This window comes from Zeugodacus cucurbitae, chromosome 5 (assembly GCF_028554725.1).
Source record: "Zeugodacus cucurbitae isolate PBARC_wt_2022May chromosome 5, idZeuCucr1.2, whole genome shotgun sequence".
NCBI classification, from domain to species: Eukaryota; Metazoa; Arthropoda; class Insecta; order Diptera; family Tephritidae; genus Zeugodacus; species Zeugodacus cucurbitae.
In genome coordinates this window covers 47,003,756-47,021,710 of record NC_071670.1, presented here as the reverse complement: position 1 = coordinate 47,021,710, position 17,955 = coordinate 47,003,756, and the positions used below count along the sequence as shown (strand labels likewise).

At 37.9% G+C, this 17,955-nt stretch overlaps 1 protein-coding gene across 7 annotated transcripts in view; it reads left to right on the top strand.

Moving 5' to 3' along the window:
- Positions 1-14,254, top strand: part of LOC105215436 (adhesive plaque matrix protein) — a 146,139-nt gene extending 131,885 nt beyond the window's left edge. For all 7 annotated transcript variants that reach the window (XM_029042398.2, XM_011189353.3, XM_054230772.1 and 4 more), the window contains 2 exons: positions 5,784-6,742; positions 7,984-14,254. In XM_029042398.2, the coding sequence (XP_028898231.2) occupies positions 5,784-6,742; positions 7,984-11,482 (4,458 nt within the window). In that variant the 3' untranslated portion in view covers positions 11,483-14,254. The remainder of the gene's footprint in view (positions 1-5,783; positions 6,743-7,983) is intronic.
- The last annotated feature ends 3,701 nt before the right edge of the window (positions 14,255-17,955 follow it).

The following is a 17,955-nucleotide window of genomic DNA, read 5'->3' as shown; positions in this document are numbered from 1 at the left end:
TCAAAATGTTCCCCATTTTCCCGCACCTCAACATATATAACACCTTAATTATAATGATCCGATTTAGGTCTAATATGCATCGGTCAATTTAGGTTAAATATTTCTTTGATGGCTTACTAACATTTTAAACATATTTTCATAATGTCACTCTCTTAGAGAAACTTGTCTGCCTATTGTCACAAAACTGAGAAAGTCGATTATCACAATCTTGTCAAGATGTAAATTTTTAATCAACAAAATCATTCGCCGCTTCATGAGGCGGTCTATTTACTGTTTGAACGTAGGGTAGCAGCTCATAGTAGATTATTCCCTTATGATTCGATCACGAGCGTCTTCGTTTGACGTTGTCCTCAGTAACCCACTTTTCATCTCTAATAACCTCCACATTGGAAAATCGATTTTGTTCGAATCAGTAGTAATTCGCAATTGAAAATTGGGTCCATGAGGTTTGTTTTTGGATTGAGGTTCTATAAACAATCATATACATACATCATTGAAACAATTCAGAAAATCAAATGGGCATATTTATACAGTATTTCGTTAAATCCCGAAAACTCAGCCATTGGTACCATTTACCCCTTCACGTCTCAAACAACCGCTCTTATCGGGGACAGCATAACTTATTATTGCTTTATCAAAAATAATTCGATAGTACATGAAAAAATCTTGTTGGTCAACGAAGGAAAAAGTAAAATATGAAAATTTAAATTTTTATCAGACTTTCAAATTTTAGCCCTATATTGGCCTAAAAAAATTTTTATTGAAATATAAAAAAAATCTTCGTTTTTTTGTTACTTGACGGACAAACTGGACGACTTCTATTACTTTATCATTAGTTTGCAACTTGTCTAGTCACACTGTCTACATTGATGTACTGCATTACAAGCAAATATTACAAGTAAAGAAAGAAAAAACTATGTAGATGACCTCAAAGCCGTGATTCTTCAAAGTGTGCCGACCATAGCCGCAACGTCATTGAACTTGCCCTAATCAAACGACTGTCGAAAAAGACGAATAATGCAATAAGCACAGCAAAAGCTACTAAGCAAACATACCAGCGATTTTATATATATATGTATATATTAACTTGCATATAAGTTGTATTGACTCAGTCATCCCCAGGGTCATCATTGCCAATGATCGTCTGCTGTATGTCGTATGGCCGCCATGCGGTTGAATTACACCGATTGCTTTGAAGAAGAAATAAATGAATGAAATATTGTCGTGTTGAAAATAAACGAGTTGGTAAGCGTCTGCACGCGCCAAGCCATGACGTGGTTCAACCGATTTTGGTAGCAAACTGATGCCTCTTGTAAGTGAGTAACCTCAATTGAGAGCTGCATGAGTTCGAAAGCGTCTAAGTAGGTTTCTCGTCACAGTGAGCTGTTGTTGTTTTTGTTGTTAACTGTGCATTAGTACCGAACACAATATATTGACATAAATCGCAAATTGTCATGTTTCGCTATGGTTAACAACTTCATTTCAGAACATTCGTTAGAATGGATTTTTTAACCGCCGCGTTTTTTGTCATTCTATCAAGCGGGGACAATGAGGGGGTCACTTGTATTTCCTATTGACTAAAATGGCAGTAAAACTGTCAATTTCAGCGAATTGTACGTTGTTAACGTAAACGGTGGGGCGAAATAACTGTCAGTTGGTTGGTTATAAATCAAAGAAAATATTAAAAAAAAACTTTGAAAATTTTTAACCAAAAACTACCAAATTTTTCTAAATCGAGTTTGCATTGACTAAAATTGTTGTTTCTGTTTTATATTTTTTTTTTTGCCGTTATATAGCTCGTTAGACCATTGAGCACCACAAGCATAGATAAATATATTTAAATACAAGAGTTTAAAACTAGCCAGTATAGTATATATAAATATATAACTTAGTATACTACTCGAGTACAAGTACAGTTAGTGGGTTCATTGAAATTGCAACCACTGCCAAACCGGAGTGCCGAAATATTTCAGTTTTTTCTAAAAACTGGTTTTGTTTCAAGCAAATAGAAAAAAGTGAAAAAAGTGTACTAGTAGATCTAATTAATTGCATTCGATCTAACTGTTATGTGTTTGTTGCATGCCGCTTATTGTTGCTAGTCCAAGCTGTAGTCCACCTCGCTGCGGTGCTTTAATTTGCCTGCAGTCCGTATTTTGTTTTATCCACCGCCTAGCTGTGCTTCCAAGGCTTTTAAACCAGCCACTTGTAGCTGAGCAAAATAAATGCAAATAGAAATACTAACAATATTTTTAAAGTATATACAATGTTGAAAATTTGGAGTATTTCACTATGTCGCTGTAGCTCGATCAGAGATTAAAAAGACACCTAAAAAGTTGTAAAATTTTATTACAATATTATATATTATGCTCTTTGTTGTTTTTAAATTTTATGCATGGGTCCATGTTCCTCACCTATATTATTGTTTTAATAGTTTGTTTTTTTGTTGTTGGCTTTCACGTGAAATAGGAGTATCTTATTGTTGAATCCTGCATCGAAAAGAGTCCATCAGCGTCTTTAGTAGCAGCCATATTACTTTTTGAATACAGAAAGAGGGCCAATAGGTTCCATACATTTAATTGAACATGATTCAGTATTAAGAAATAGATATGTGGTGTGTTAGAAAAATAATGGGATTTGTAAAATTTGTTATATATAAGAATTCTTTAGAATCATCTATGATCATGTAAACGCATGCGCATCAGTTAATTTAAATATCTGTCATATGCCATGTGCCACATCAGCTGTTAGTAGCACATGTGTATCTAACTTGCAACATTGTACGGGTATCCATCTATATGTGAAAAACAAAGAGATTTATAACAAATTCTACCATATGTTGACAAATGTATAACAAATTCTATCATATGTGTGTTGTAGAACAGTGTGTAGAACAATGTGTACACTCATGAACATATGGTGGGGTACAGTGTTTACACTTAAACATGGTGGTGGCTCAAACGCTTTGGGCCACCTAGTAGGTTCCATTGGCTACCATTTGCGCCATTGGTAGCGAACCTAGCTTCACCAGGAGCGCGACAATCGCACGAGTACCATATGTCGATGGTCACTCAATGATGCAGCTTTGGTGGTCACTGGCGGACGGATCGAATGCACTATCGGTGGATGGAATTCTATTTATACATGTTGGTGTTATCGAGCACTAACTTTTTGGTCCATCCACCATCACTCCACGATCACCGTTAGCGCGACAATCACCAAAAATCGATTTTTTCACGACGCGCCAATGCATCAAATGCACCAAAAAACACCAAAAAAGTGGTGAATGGTACCAAAATCCATTCACCAAATGCACCAAAAACAGCGTAGTAAGTGGGTAGGGGTTGAATGAAATTTCACGGCTATGGGGAATCAATTTGTCAATTTACGTGTTCGTAAATTTTTAGCCAAAAACTGTACTGTAACGATCTATTCGCAAGGCTCCGTATGACCTTTTCCTATTACCAAAAATAAAGAGAATCTTAAAAAACCAACGTTTTACAAGCAATGAGATATAGTTGAAAGATCGACAAAGTCTAAACCAAAACTTGAGTTTGAGAAGGGTTTCGATGATTAGAGGAAGCGCCTACATAAGTGCATAATATATGATGGAGCGCCACCTCGTACGTTTCTAATTTATTTTATAAAGAACAAAGTTTTTAGTAACATTGGCAGTATATGTATGCTTCGCTATTATAACCTCTGAAAGCTATGTTTACTGTCTGAAAGTTATACATTTTTGGTGTGAAGAATTGAGAGACAGACTGATAATCACGTCTAAAGATTTTTTACTGTGCTCTTTCGATTGATATTGGACTAGGGTAGTGTAAGCTATGTAAATGACCCACCATTGTCTCCTTTTAGCTGGATATACTTCTAAGGCTCAACCCACATCGGATTAGTCAAAAACGTCTTTGACTAATAAGACACAAAAACGAATTTTGCTGTGGAACCAAGCGAGCATGCGTTTTTGTCTCGTTTCGTTCGGTGTGGGTTGTCGCATATGAGGCTATGTCATGTTGTCGCATCAGGCGAGAAAATACGCCTTGACTAATCCGGTGTGGGTTGAGCCTAAGGGTGCTTGCAGAGTGGATGCTCAAAGCCGAGCCGCGCTTAAAGCTGCGCTGATACATTTTTGGTATCGCAGAATACATGCGTGAATTAGCGCTAAATTCCGTGAATAAGGAATGTTATTTACTACTTTACCACTCTACATTCCTTATTCACTGAATTTAGCGCTAATTCTCGGATGTATTCTGCGATACCAAAAATTTATCAGAGCAGCTTTAAGATCGGTTCGGCTTTGAGCGTCCACTCTGCAAGCACCCTAAGTGTTTTTTTTTTAATTTCGATATATAAACAAGTCGCACGGGGACGGAACAAAATTGGGCGGCTGTTCGTAGCTTAATTCCATGAATTGGTCATGCCCTTTTCTTCGCCATACAGTGCCGAGTGAAGCCCATAGTTTGAACTGCTGCTTTGTCTGTAGTGTCTAACAGTGGATTCATGATTCGCTGGCGGTTACGAAGCAGAATAAGAAACTTATTTGTAAACATTGATGTTAAGTGGTCTCAGGGTTGCTGTTGTTGTCCGGAGCGAGTAAACATCTTAAATGGTTTCAAAGATGGATTCTAAAGATCGAGGATCTCCACAGATAAATTCAAGAATATTTGTGTTGTTTCAATATAATACCTATAAATATTAAAAGACATTTTTGTTTTCAAATAAATTGTCACTTAATTCGAAACAGATTCAATATAGAGAAGGTCAAAAAAGGAGAAAGCAATATTTGTAATAGATATTGTAATAAAATATTACTCAATTCGATATATCAAATATAGGATTGTGATTTTATTTCAATTCTGACTTAAACAATTGATATTCAAATGCCAGTAAAATATAGATTTAAAAGAATTATAATATTTTATTTTTTTATAAAAACCTCAGCATTAATATAATATTTATTTATTATTCGTAATTTTCGCTTAAATAAAAGCAACACATATTTCAAATTTAAGTGTCCAACCCGAACTCTCTCACAAATTTACTATATTTATTGATGTCTCTACAGCAAATAACAATTTTTAACAGCATTAAGCGCAATAAATGCTCATTCACAAAATCTTCAATGCAATAAATAAATCTGGATAGTAAACATTGAAATTTATGCCGCACGTGCCACGTGCCCCAACAGACATGCAACAAGCAAAGGCTGGCCATAAAATGCGGCAGCGTCGGACCGAGTGTAAGAGATGAGCAGCAGCACGAACAGAGCGCTGGTAATTTGAGGCAGACAAGCATTAACACAGACCCCCTCAGTGGTTATAGATAGCCAAGCGGTTGCATGAGTAGTAGGATGGTGGAATCCATTACAGCTAATTACCATAAATCGTTTCGACGCGCTGCACGATTCGCGCCAATAACAGCTAAGCACAAAAGTTGTTTACGAAAGTGTGGATATAGGGGGGCAGTTAGAGGGGGAGTTTGTGGATTTATTTACAGAGTTTTTGTTTTTGTTGTTGCATTTTTTTGTAAGCGATGTGCTTAAACAGGCGCTTAACGTGAGTAGACGTTGCTTGCAGCAAATTGTTGCAAGTGCTGCATATAATTCATGTAAAGCAAAATTACATGCCACACACACATAACGGTTAAAAGCGTGCACAAAACAAAACCTAAAACCTAAACAACTTAATTTATATTATTAAATATTCATTATGTTGCACCGTTAATGTTGCACTTGCCATTCACTAACTCTTCACTGTTATTTTTGTTGCATTTGCTTGCAGATGAAGTCGTTGACCTTGCAGTTCATCGCGTTACTTCCGCTGCTGTCGCTGTTGTTGTTGTTGCTACTAACACAACACGGCCCACATATGGTTGATGCAGCGGCGGAAGGGGAGCGCACAACTTCCGCTCACAACAGTAAACGTTCAACGTCGACAACAACACAACAGCCACCATCATTGCGTGCACCACGTCTGATGCGCACACTTCGCCCCACCACCGTGATGACGCATCCGACAGCGAGAACAAAAACAACTATAGTGCAAACTGGAACACCGGCAGCGTCGAGGCAGCAAACAGCGGCGCGTCGTGCGGCGCCCAACTTCAGTGCCGCCACTGCAGTAACGGCACCGCCATCAGCGCATCGCCCGACTCGCGGCGCTGCGGAGAGCGCGCCGTCTAATGTGCGCCAAAATCGTAGCTTTCTGAGCTCCGCCGCGACACAGAGCATACACAACAACGGTAATGCAGAAGCAGTGGCGCCGCTCGGTAGGAGTGCTGATGTCGGCAAGACAAACAAACAAATTATTGACAATCGCCAAATAAAGCGTGCCCCATACAAGAGCAACAATAATGCAGGCCAACAACAACAACAGCAACAAGTGAGTAACACTGACAATCATCAAAATGCCAACGTCGACAATGTAGCGCGCACGAGCGCTGTCGCAAGCGCAACGAAAGTGCCGCCAACGGCTTCATTGTCGCCATCCGTGACGTCTACACCGAAGACTGCCAGCGCTGGCGGTGCAAGTATAACGTCATCAATCGATGCGAAAGCAAGCGTTGCGATGACGAATCATCACAATCGGCCGCCACTCCAACAGCAACAGCGCCAGTCAAAACAAATCGCCAACTTTGCGGCGCGAACCAATGTGCAACGCGGCGAAACGCCGACACTGCAGACAGACAACAATCTGGCTGGCACGGCGAATTCGACGCGTCTGCCGCAGACACCAAAATCGTGAGTTGCCTTCTTTATTATACACTATTTTTACTATGTTTAGGCAAACAAACGGACAGACAGACGTACGTACTTTAAGTGATTGGCGATTTACGATTCGAATTTGGTGATTTACAGCTTACAGCTTAGTGAGGTTTCGTTGTTGTTGTGTTTTTGTTGTACACGTGATTTGTAATAATAGTGGGCAGTTGAGGCTGTTGCGGGTCAAACACTATCGTTGTAAACGGTTCAATGCGAATTTAACGCTTTAATAATCAGCTCTAGTTCCGGGCTTTGAAGGCGAGTTCTGCGTTAGGCTTATTAAATGTGGGCGTTGCCACTTATTTACAATGAAATTCGATTTGATCAGAAATTAAGTGATTACGTCGACGAAAGCTATCCGGGAATGCCTTCGTATTGAAGTTTACGCTTACTTTACACATATTCACTAAAGCCCCGGAAATGTAATGTATAGTTCGAGCCAATCCTCCATTATTTACTGCTTTAGTTGGCTCTAAGTGCTTCGCCGATGGATATTTGATCCAATTTGCTAAGAGTTCTTGACAGTATATGACCATTTTAGAGGATTATTCCTGACATTTGCCGCTAGCATGAACTCTGTAACTTAACCTAAATCTAAACTAAATTCTTGATGTAATATTTATGCTGAAGCCCAGCGCTATAGGCAACCATGTTTCGGACCCAGAGGCATTCCGCAGCCTCGGCCCGTTATTGAAAGTATTGCCAAGGAGATCCATAAACTCGAAGACACGTATAGACATTGTACATATATTCAAAATTATTTAGCTTCCTTGACCGCAAGAAATAAGATCCCAAGTATGGAGGGCAAGGTTGATGATAGCATTCCTGAACTGTGTTTTTATCACATCATTCGTTCACATTCATCCATCACAAATCCGTTCCCTATGCATTTTTTGTATGATTTTTCATTTGCCGGCTAATATGCACCAAAATCAAAAACGTGGACAGAGCTTAGGGCTTGCTTGAAAGCCAGACACCTTCATGATAGGCAAATGCTAAAACCTTCAAACTTTAGTAGATAATTTTTGGTTAGTATTTGTTATTTACTTTCACACATCACCATAGTTCTTCATAGTCGGTAACCACATATCTCACAAGGCTAGCTCAAGTAGATACGGAATTCAGACAGGTTCACCATTTGCGCAAAATCGACTTATGTTCCTTATATAATATATTATGTTTTGTATTTTTTGTCTGTCACTTTTCATTCTTCATTGCAGACCACGCATGATCCATCGTCTAGTAGCGGGGCACATACAAAATGCGGAAGGACGTTCCACCTATCAGGTTTCTGCCATCTCCGCAAACAGCACAATTAGTAATTCAACAACTAACAAGCCCGCATATCAATATGTGCGTACCAAAGGGGGACAATTGGCGATGAGCAGTTCGTATCGTTTAACAAAAGTGAGCACAACGTCGGCGACACCAACTAATACCGCTACAACTACAACGGCGACTCCAACGCATACGAAAACAGATCGCCAGGACTCCACATTGAATGATGAAGACAACACAGATGATGAAGCGTTGTTGGAAGATGATGGTGATTTCGATAATTGGGACAATGGTATATTGCGTCTTAGCGCCGGCTCAGGTAAAGAGAACACAGTTAACTCGAAGAAAAGTAAAGATGAAGCAAAGAAGACACTGTCTGATCAAGTACGTGATGGCAAATATGGTCTTATAGAAAAAGAACTATTCCGACGACCACCCAAAAGACCTGGTGTCATTAGTTACTTGCCGAATAAGGAGACCCCACTCGATAATGAACGCACTTTTGGTGGTCTAAATGAAGAGGATATTTGGTTGGCTGAGGATCATTTGCTTGTAATCAAGGGTGGTAATCTCAATGAGGGCGAACCGGATGAACCGTGGCCGCCTATCGACGATTACGATGCGCCCGGTCGACAAATCAAAATACCACCGAATCCAAAAGTCCCGCCACCATTTCCCGTCCAGCTCGAGGAGAATGGCCCGCTACAGTTTATCGGAAATAATAAATTCACGGTCGTCTATCCGATCGCTAACGAATCGATACCAGTTTATCCCGCCGGCGCGGAAGCCAACTACCCATCCTCCGAAAGTGACAGTGACAACGAGAAGAATCTTCTTACCCGGCCGGGAACGGCTCAAGATGTTGCGCAAGGTGAACCGGGTTACAACTACCCGGAACCCTCACCGCCGTGGCTTTATCACAACCAAACGTTCGTGAATCCGTTCTTGAATAACGCACGGCCAATTACATTCCCAAATCTGGGACCATTCCCCTTAGCACATAACGGTTCGTTGGACAATTCAAATGGCACTGATTATTTCGACGAAGATGATCCCTCATTGTATTATCCACCTGCATATACTTTCGTCTATAAAAGTAACTACTCAAATCCAGTACCACCAGGTCCATTAGTGCCAGGAATTGTATTACCACCACCAGCCAATCAATTTAGTCGTTTGGAGAAACCAGAAAAGGTACATACGCCTTCAAGACAGCGCGGTTATGGCACACCTTCGACGTCTACCAGCACATCAACCACAACTACAAGCACTAGCACCACTTCAACAACCACCACCTCAACCACAACCGAAGCGCCCTACCGGCAAAAAGTTATCACAAAAATACATCAATATTCTCCCAAGACGATTATCATTACACCGGAGCCACCACGTGTTGTTCAACATGTACAACCGAGCAAACCATCACCACCACCGGCACCCACACCGACTGCCTCGCCACCGGAAATCATTCAAGCCATACCTGTGCCCGTGGCAGTACACATACCCATCTTTCCATCCCACAAATATCCGCAATCACGTCCAAATGCCATCGCTTATGAAGCCACCACACCGCGTAATAACCAGGAAACGCTCTTGAAATCCAACCCCATCTACTATGAATACTTTGAGGCTAAACGTCAGCCTAATGGTGTTACTACAAATGTTATCGATGATTTCCTCTCCACCACCGAAAAGCCGGTATTGGCTAAGCCAATAAAATTGTACGCGACCAGCAAGCGACCCTTCAAATCCCAGCCGCAAAACCAACGCAACTTCTTACCGCCACAGCTGCAGCCACAACGCCAATATTTGCCACAAGATGTGGTCTACATCACACCAAAACCGGAGGCAGTGCGTTACAAGCGACCACCACAAGTGCCGATCGAGCCAACCGTCTACAAACCACGTCCGCTGGAGAACTTTGAAGAGGAGGTGAATGCGATACGCGAAACGCTGCGTTACTACCAAAATCAACAGCTACGTGACAACAACATACCACGCACACCAAAAGCCAAACCCATTTACGAGTACAATTTCGATGCGACAAAGAATTTAGAGCCGGCGCAACCCACTGCGGGCGCTGAAGATTTCCAACCACCAGCGGAATATGATGAAGCGCCGTTCAAACCGATGGTCACCTACAGTCCACCGGTGGATGATGAGAATTCATTCCACGCCATCAATATAGAGAAGGCGAATGCACAGCAACAACAGCAACAGGAGCAATATGTAGAACAACAACAGCAGGAGCAATACTCGCAACAACAGCAACAACCGCGTTATCAGTCCACCACCACACTCGTGCCAATACAACCCGATACGCCCTATCAGCAAATACCGCAAGGCCGTGTGAAGAAATTACGCTTGGGCGCGAAATACTTGCAACAAACACCACTTCTACCCGAATACCGCTCGGCCGAGCCAGAACTGCGTTCATATCCAGGCAACCAACGCACACATGTCACCACGCAAGCGCCATGGGTTTCATTGAGTCAACAACAAGAGCTGAATGAGTACGCGCAACCGCCACAGTATCAGCGCATTGAGCGTCCCCCACCAGCCTTCTCACCGAAACAACGCGGCTTCAACGGCTACTACTATGGCGGTCCGACGCTGCATGCGCGCCAAAATAATCGCTTCTACGAAGAGCCCTTCCAACAGCGGCGCGTCATTAATTACCGACAACCACCGCCACCGCCGCAGCCCAATTATCCGCAGCAGCAGCAGCAACAAACGCTGTGGAGTTTAGAGAATGATACATATGTGAATTATGCACCGAATCGGCCGCCGCTCAATCCGGACGCGGAATATATAAACCCCTATCAACCAGCGCCTTTTCCGGCGCAATTGCAGCGTTATACGGCGCAACAACAACAGCAACAACACGGTCCAGCACTTTCGCATCAATCGCAATACTATGCGCCACCACAACTACAACAACAACAACAGCAGCAGCAACAACAATTGCCGCCACCCCGCCAATACCAACAACCACAAATTCCACTGCATCGTGACATATTGGTGAACTACCGCCAGCCATTGCCGCCCATCAATCCCGACAGTGAATACATTTCACATCCACAAGTGGTGCGGCCACAAGCCTACTCACCGCCGCCCATATATCGATCGAACGCTGGGTTTCAGCGTCTGCCGCCGCAATTGACGGCGACGGGCGAACAGGATGGACTCTATTACATCGCGCCGAAATATCGACGTTCCAATAATAGCAATGGCAATGGCAGAAGCAATCATGAAAATAGCAACAACAACAACAACAGCAATAATGAAAACAAAAATAACAATGAAGCGGACAGCAGCGGCAGCAGCAACAGCCAGGGTAGTCAAAGTCGTGGCGACGACGCAGGCAAAACGAATGCACAAAACACAAATGCGAAAACGTCAACGCCAACACGCAGCAATAACGGTAATATTAATCACTAAAGAAAAAAGCGTAAAAGTGATAGGAAAGCTAAAAAAAGGATTGATTTGTGGTGTAAGTGTCGGCAGTCGACCAAGCAAAGCGGGTGTGTCATTGGCTGAGTGGGTCGATTTGATGGAGAGTGCTTCTGTGTGCGCTCTTATGCGTTACTGTGCGTTCGCTTATACGAATGTCTAATTTAATGGTACACAAATGTATTTGCCAATTTACGAATTGCTCATTAGCGCTAAGCAAATTGTATTTTACCAACTATCAACAGCGGGAAAGCCTAGCAGCGGAGTGTTTGTCAAATTGTAAGCGTTTCGAATTGCCACAGCGTCAGCGCTTTGTTTGTTGTTGTGGGCGTCGTAGGCAGTAGGAGTGTGTATCAATATTGACACATTCACCTTTGTTTGCTTTCACATATTTAGGTCATTAAATTTGAGTACTATCTCTCTCTTTCTTATACTAATTTTAGTGATTCTAATATGTGTGTGATCCAAGTATCTTTCGAAATCTACCAATATTTTCATAATCAATTAATTCTAAATTCCGACAAACCAAAATGAAGGAAATTAGTAAAATTTTCAGTAGAGTTATTCATAAATTCAGCGTCTCCTTGAGCGATTTGTTTGATCTAACATTTATTTTAGCTGAATTTTCCTTTAGATAATAAATCTATCATTGTCTTCATTTTGATAGTCTGCATTTAGAATTTATTGATTTCGATTGCCTAGATTATCTTATAATACATAAATTGTTCGCGAAATATCATATACTCGGTTACTTGCCTTTACCTTGTTATACAAGGTGTGTTCAAAAAATAACGGGAATTTTTTTTTCACAAAAATATTTATTCATTCGTTTACATTAATATTGTCGCCTTCGAAATAATTCCCCTTCAATATTACGCGCTTTTTCCAATCGTCGAAACATTTCTCAAACTCAAGTTTTGGTATAGATATTGATGATCTTTCAGCGATTTCTCGTATTCTTGTTAAACGACTTAAAGGCCTTTAACCCTCTGTTGATCAAGACCAAAAGAAATCGTTTTTTTTTTTAATTTATCTTCACAATAGAACAAAATCAAATTTCAGTGACCCTCTAAGACAAAAATATAAAATATTTGACAAATAGTGTCGTTTATGATGTTTTTTTTTGTAGTACAGTTTTATTTTGTAGTGCCGTTGGTCATCAAGTTATCAAAAATTCAACCGTTCCATTTTAAAGAGCAAAAAGTAGCAATCAGCTGATCAACATGGTACTTGAAAGTCCCGTCGGAAGACAAAGAGTTAAGATTCGCTCTATTTTTGAAAATAATAAAAAGTTGCACGGCTAAGTGAATATGGAAGCTGGGGCATAGGTACTGTATTGTTTCTGGCCAAGAGTTATAACAATAATATCGTACTTTAGTGGATGTATAATAATATAATAAAGAAAATTTTCAATTGGTGTCTCCAAATCCGTGAAAATTAAAATTTACAATTCCCTTTATTTTTTTAACACACCACGTAATTATTAAATTTAGCTATTCCTAATTATTCCAAAATTATTTCGAATAGTTTAACCACTTGTATATAGTTAAAATTTTTATTTGCTGCGATTTTTCCATTTACTTGAAATATTTAGAAATATCCTTAAACATTTTAAACTAGTTGACGCGAACGAATTTTTATTAAAAGCGATCAATTTGTATAGTTTAACCATTTTTTTTTCGAACATTATTTACACGAAATTATCATCAACTAAAACTATCTATTTATGAATATTTTCAACAAATATTGTTAACACCTTCATCGCATTTTATAGTTGATTCACAATTTTTTTTAATTCTTTTCATTTCTAATATTTTCAAGCGCTTAAAACTTTCTTCTAAGAAAAAAATTTGTTGTTAAATCGATAATTTCTACCGGAGAAATCTCCAGCAAATAGACGCGGACAGATTTTGATCCATTTCGTTCGATAATTTCTTATAAAATTTTATTATCTCTCTCTCACTCTCTGATGAACATTTGAACATTATTGTTTAAGAAATATTTACTTAGTCTTTTTTTGGTAAAATAGTAGGCTCTATATAATATATGTGCCGATAATTTTGTTATTTTTGAAAAACACTAAATCCATTATTTGGACAGCTTATTCAAAACTGTACTAATTGATGTAGGGCTGTGCGATTTATAACTATTAAAAATAGATACATTTATTTTCTTATTACAAAAAATTTATGATAAATATTTCTTTAAATTAAACGAAACTTAAGCTTAAACAAAAATATTAAATTAAATATTATTAAATTTATCTAATAACAATGACCCTTCAAATTACCCATAAAGCAAAATTGTATAGTAAATGCGTTTTAGTATAAAAAATTAATTAGTACTAAGCTCTTTTGTAATAATTTTGTTGTTGCTAATAAGTAAGAGATCAATCAATTTGGTTATATGTAGAATAATCGCACAGTCCTCATGTCTTTTAGTAGAGAAGAACAAATAAATATGTTTCTAAGTAATTTCAACCGAAGTTAAGATTAACTTTTTTGCAAAAATAACTTCTCCATCTGGGCTATTTTCTGCCATACAATATTTGAAAATTTATTTTACTATTCCAGGCGAAGATTTTTGATACATTTTAACCATCAATTTATCTAGAAATTTTGTTTATGACTTAAATAAATTTATTTTTATATAATTTATTAGCATCAGACCATTTATAGTACTCGTATCATAACGCAAACCATCTAGAAAGAGCAAAATAAAGTATACATATAATGGGCCTAATCATTGAATCTGTTTCGATCGAAAAATTTTACGTCGGAATCATTGAAACCGTTTCGAAAATAAAATTTACGATTGAACTCAATTACCGACTCGAAATTATACATTCCGCGGCTAATAGATGTCGCTAATTACGAAATCATTGAATGCGCAAAATTGGTCAAATCTAAATAAAAGAAGTAAACCGTTTGAAGTTTTTATGTAAACAATTATTGATGACGGACTAAATTATATTTTAAATGGTTTTTTAGAGACAAAGTCTGTTTTTGTCAGACTAACACAATTAAAGATGTTTAAAAGCGATAGTTGCCACCTCGAAATAGCGAAAGAATTTTCTCAAAGCGCCTCAGGCGAATTAAATATTTTTGGGAAAAATTTCACAATAGTTACAGGCCAGTTTTAATGTTTTTTTTTAGCAAAGCAAAAAGCACAGATACTTTATCAAATTTGTCGCATTTGTCGATAAAGGACGGTAAAACATTTTTACGTTCTCACTTTGTCGTAAAGCAGTTTATCGACGGAATGAATGATTGCATGCAAAATTTCGATCAATAATCTTTATCGTATCGAAATCAAAAGCGCTGCGGATTCAATGATTAGGCCCAATATTCATTTTCCATTATAGAGAGTAGCAAAACGAACAAGCAAAAAATTCATAAATTGACATCATTGAAAAAAAATGTCGGAAATTTACCTGCATCATGTTAAGAAGGTATTGTTTAAATGATATATAAAGCATTTGATAACAATTAGGTGATTAAATTTGGTGATGTAATATTCAAGAAATGAAGTCAAAAGTATGTGAAGAACTCTATTACTAAATGTTGTGATATTTCAATCATTACCAGATTTCAAGCAATAGCAGATTCTATATAGAGATTTCCAGAAGAAGATAAAAATACATTAACCATTCATTGATGATGCATTAAAACTAACATCGGTTTTTCGCTGTAGAGATAAGAAACGCGTGTCTACATAAACTCAACATAAAATAGTTGAAAGAAAAAATGCAAATTTTATAACTAAATACATATTAGCAATATTTTAACCAACGTCAACTAAATTTTTGAAATACTCTTAGTTTAATAATTCGCTAAAAGCTACTACTAAATCATGGTTTATCTATAAATAAAAACAAATTAATTAAGCAAACTAATTAAATCGATTCGATAAAGTATTATCGCTCAGAAAAATCAAAAAAGAATTTATTAAACATACATATTTAAATATTTATACATCAACAAATAATTTTAGTTAGCATAAGTCAATCGGAATAAGCACATCTACATACATGATATCAAGCATAATAACACATTGAAGCCATGCCTATGAGGAGTGGAAATTTTGTATTGTTAATTAAAAAGTTGGATTTACCCTATGTAATAAATAAATATAAAATATAGCATATACTTACACTTACCTAATTAGTTTTAAACACGTGAATTGTATGCCTAAAAACATCTGCTAAAATGTCATATTATAACGTAATTAATAAGTTAATTTATATATAAAAACGAACGGTATGCAAAGCAAGTGTGTGCTTTATCATGGAATGTTGCAAATCAACATCAATAAAGATTACTTAAATACATACTTAATAGTTTAGTTGTTTAATTTATTTTATTTTTTTTAATTTTAGTGCAGCTCTCCTCTGTCATATGACATTAAAATCATCAAAATCGGTACAGATTTATCGGAGTTATGGCCATTCAAAGTGTTGGTGTCACAAGAGGTGGAATTCTCAGCCCCCGATTTCCGCGCATTTGGATGCGCAAAAAAACGTTAATTAAGCTGGAATTTGGGCATATTTTTTGCGCTTAATTTAATTTGGATATCCATTAATGCGAAACAAATAAAAAAATGTGCCTACTTTAGAAAATTCTATAAGAAATTTCAATTTCAAATACCTCTTATATGAATTTTATTTTCAAAATTGCGGCCACTTCCGTTCTCCAAATCGTATACATATATTCATGAAATTGGTGTAGAATTCTTCAGGCTATAAGTATTTATGAACGTTTTTACCAACTTATGGGCATGGTCAAATTTTATTGCAAAAAAACACGAAATTGACTCTCAAACTGTCGGAAACAAGCGCTTATAACTAAAATATTTGAAGAGTTAGAATTCTGCAAAGTATCTCAGAAGATGCACAATTCTCTCCAGATACCGTTAGCAAAAAAAATTTCATCAAAATTCCTATTAAAACCACTGTTTTACGCAATTTTCACTTTGAAATTCGAAATACAAGTCGCATATTTGAGTGCCAATGAAACACCATTAATTTTTGCGAAATTTGTGCCCACGTGCATATGCTACACTTTTCAGGTAGGTGGATGCGGAAAAAAATGCGTGGTACATGTAAATATGTATGCCAGCAGGCATGTACACATATAGCGTGTGTGCAAAGTGTAGCATATGCACGTGGGCACAAATTTCGCAAAAATTAATGGTTTTTCATTGGCACTCAAATATGCGACTTGTATTTTGAATTTCAAAGTGAAAATTGCGTAAAACAGCGGTTTTAATGCGAATTTTGATGAAATTTTTTTTGCTAACGGTATCTGGAGAGAATTGTGCACCTTCTGAGATACTTCGCAGAATTCTAACTCTTTAAATATTTTAGTTATAAGCGCTTATTTCCGACAGTTTGAGAGTCAATTTCGTGTTTTTTTGCAATAAAATTTGACCATGCCCATAAGTTGGTGAAAACGTTTATATATTCTTGTAGCCTGAAGAATTCTACACCAATTTCATGTATATATGCATATGTTTTGGAGAACGGAAGAGGTCGCAATTTTGAAAGTAAAATTCATATTAGAGGTATTTGAAATTGAAATTTCTTATAGAATTTTTAAAAATATACACATTTTTTAACATGTTTCGGATTAATCGATGTCCAAATTATATTGGCAGCAGAAAATATGCAAAAGTTTCAGCTTAATTAACGTTTTTATGCGCATCCAAATGCGTGGAAATCGGGCATGGGGCAATATACATATATATACAATATACGCAATATTCTGCTGTATGAACGAATGTTTTTGTTTGCTACACAATAAATAATAATTTTCTACTTTAATTTTATATTCGACTTTTCTTCTATGCACGTGCAAACGCAGGTTGATGCACCGAAATGTGGTCGATATTGGTGTTACCATATCGTTAATTCTTGAAATATTTCATAGAATTGTATGTGCTCATTTAATGTAGAAAATCATGTAGTTTCTATATTTGCAAGTTAGAACTCGAAATTCCAACGTTTTAGCCACTTTTACGCTGAAAGTTTGCGATTTGCAACATATTTTTATTTCTTTAAATTCGCTGGTTATTCCAAGATAGATTCTTATTATATAGGATTATAGAGCATGCGATTCTGCAAATTTTGGCGTTTTTAGTTTTTCGCTACGACCAGCCGTTCAAAAGTTATAAGCGTTTTTGTGTTCGGCAGCTACCTACTGCCTGCTCCTGGTCGCCTGGTAGAAATCCCAAATTTTCGTAGCAAATTGAAATGCATGTTTTTGGCAGCGGCGCCGGCAGAGCGGCAGAGCTACCCGTAGGTGTTGCATATGCAAAGGGGCAAATTTGAATTAACGGAAGCGGGATGTGGCGGGACAGGAAAATGTCACCGGGCGGAAGTCGGATGTGACCAACTTCCGGTCCCCAACTTCCGGTTTGGGTCCCAAACCGGAAATAGAATACCGTTATTTTCATTTCCGGTT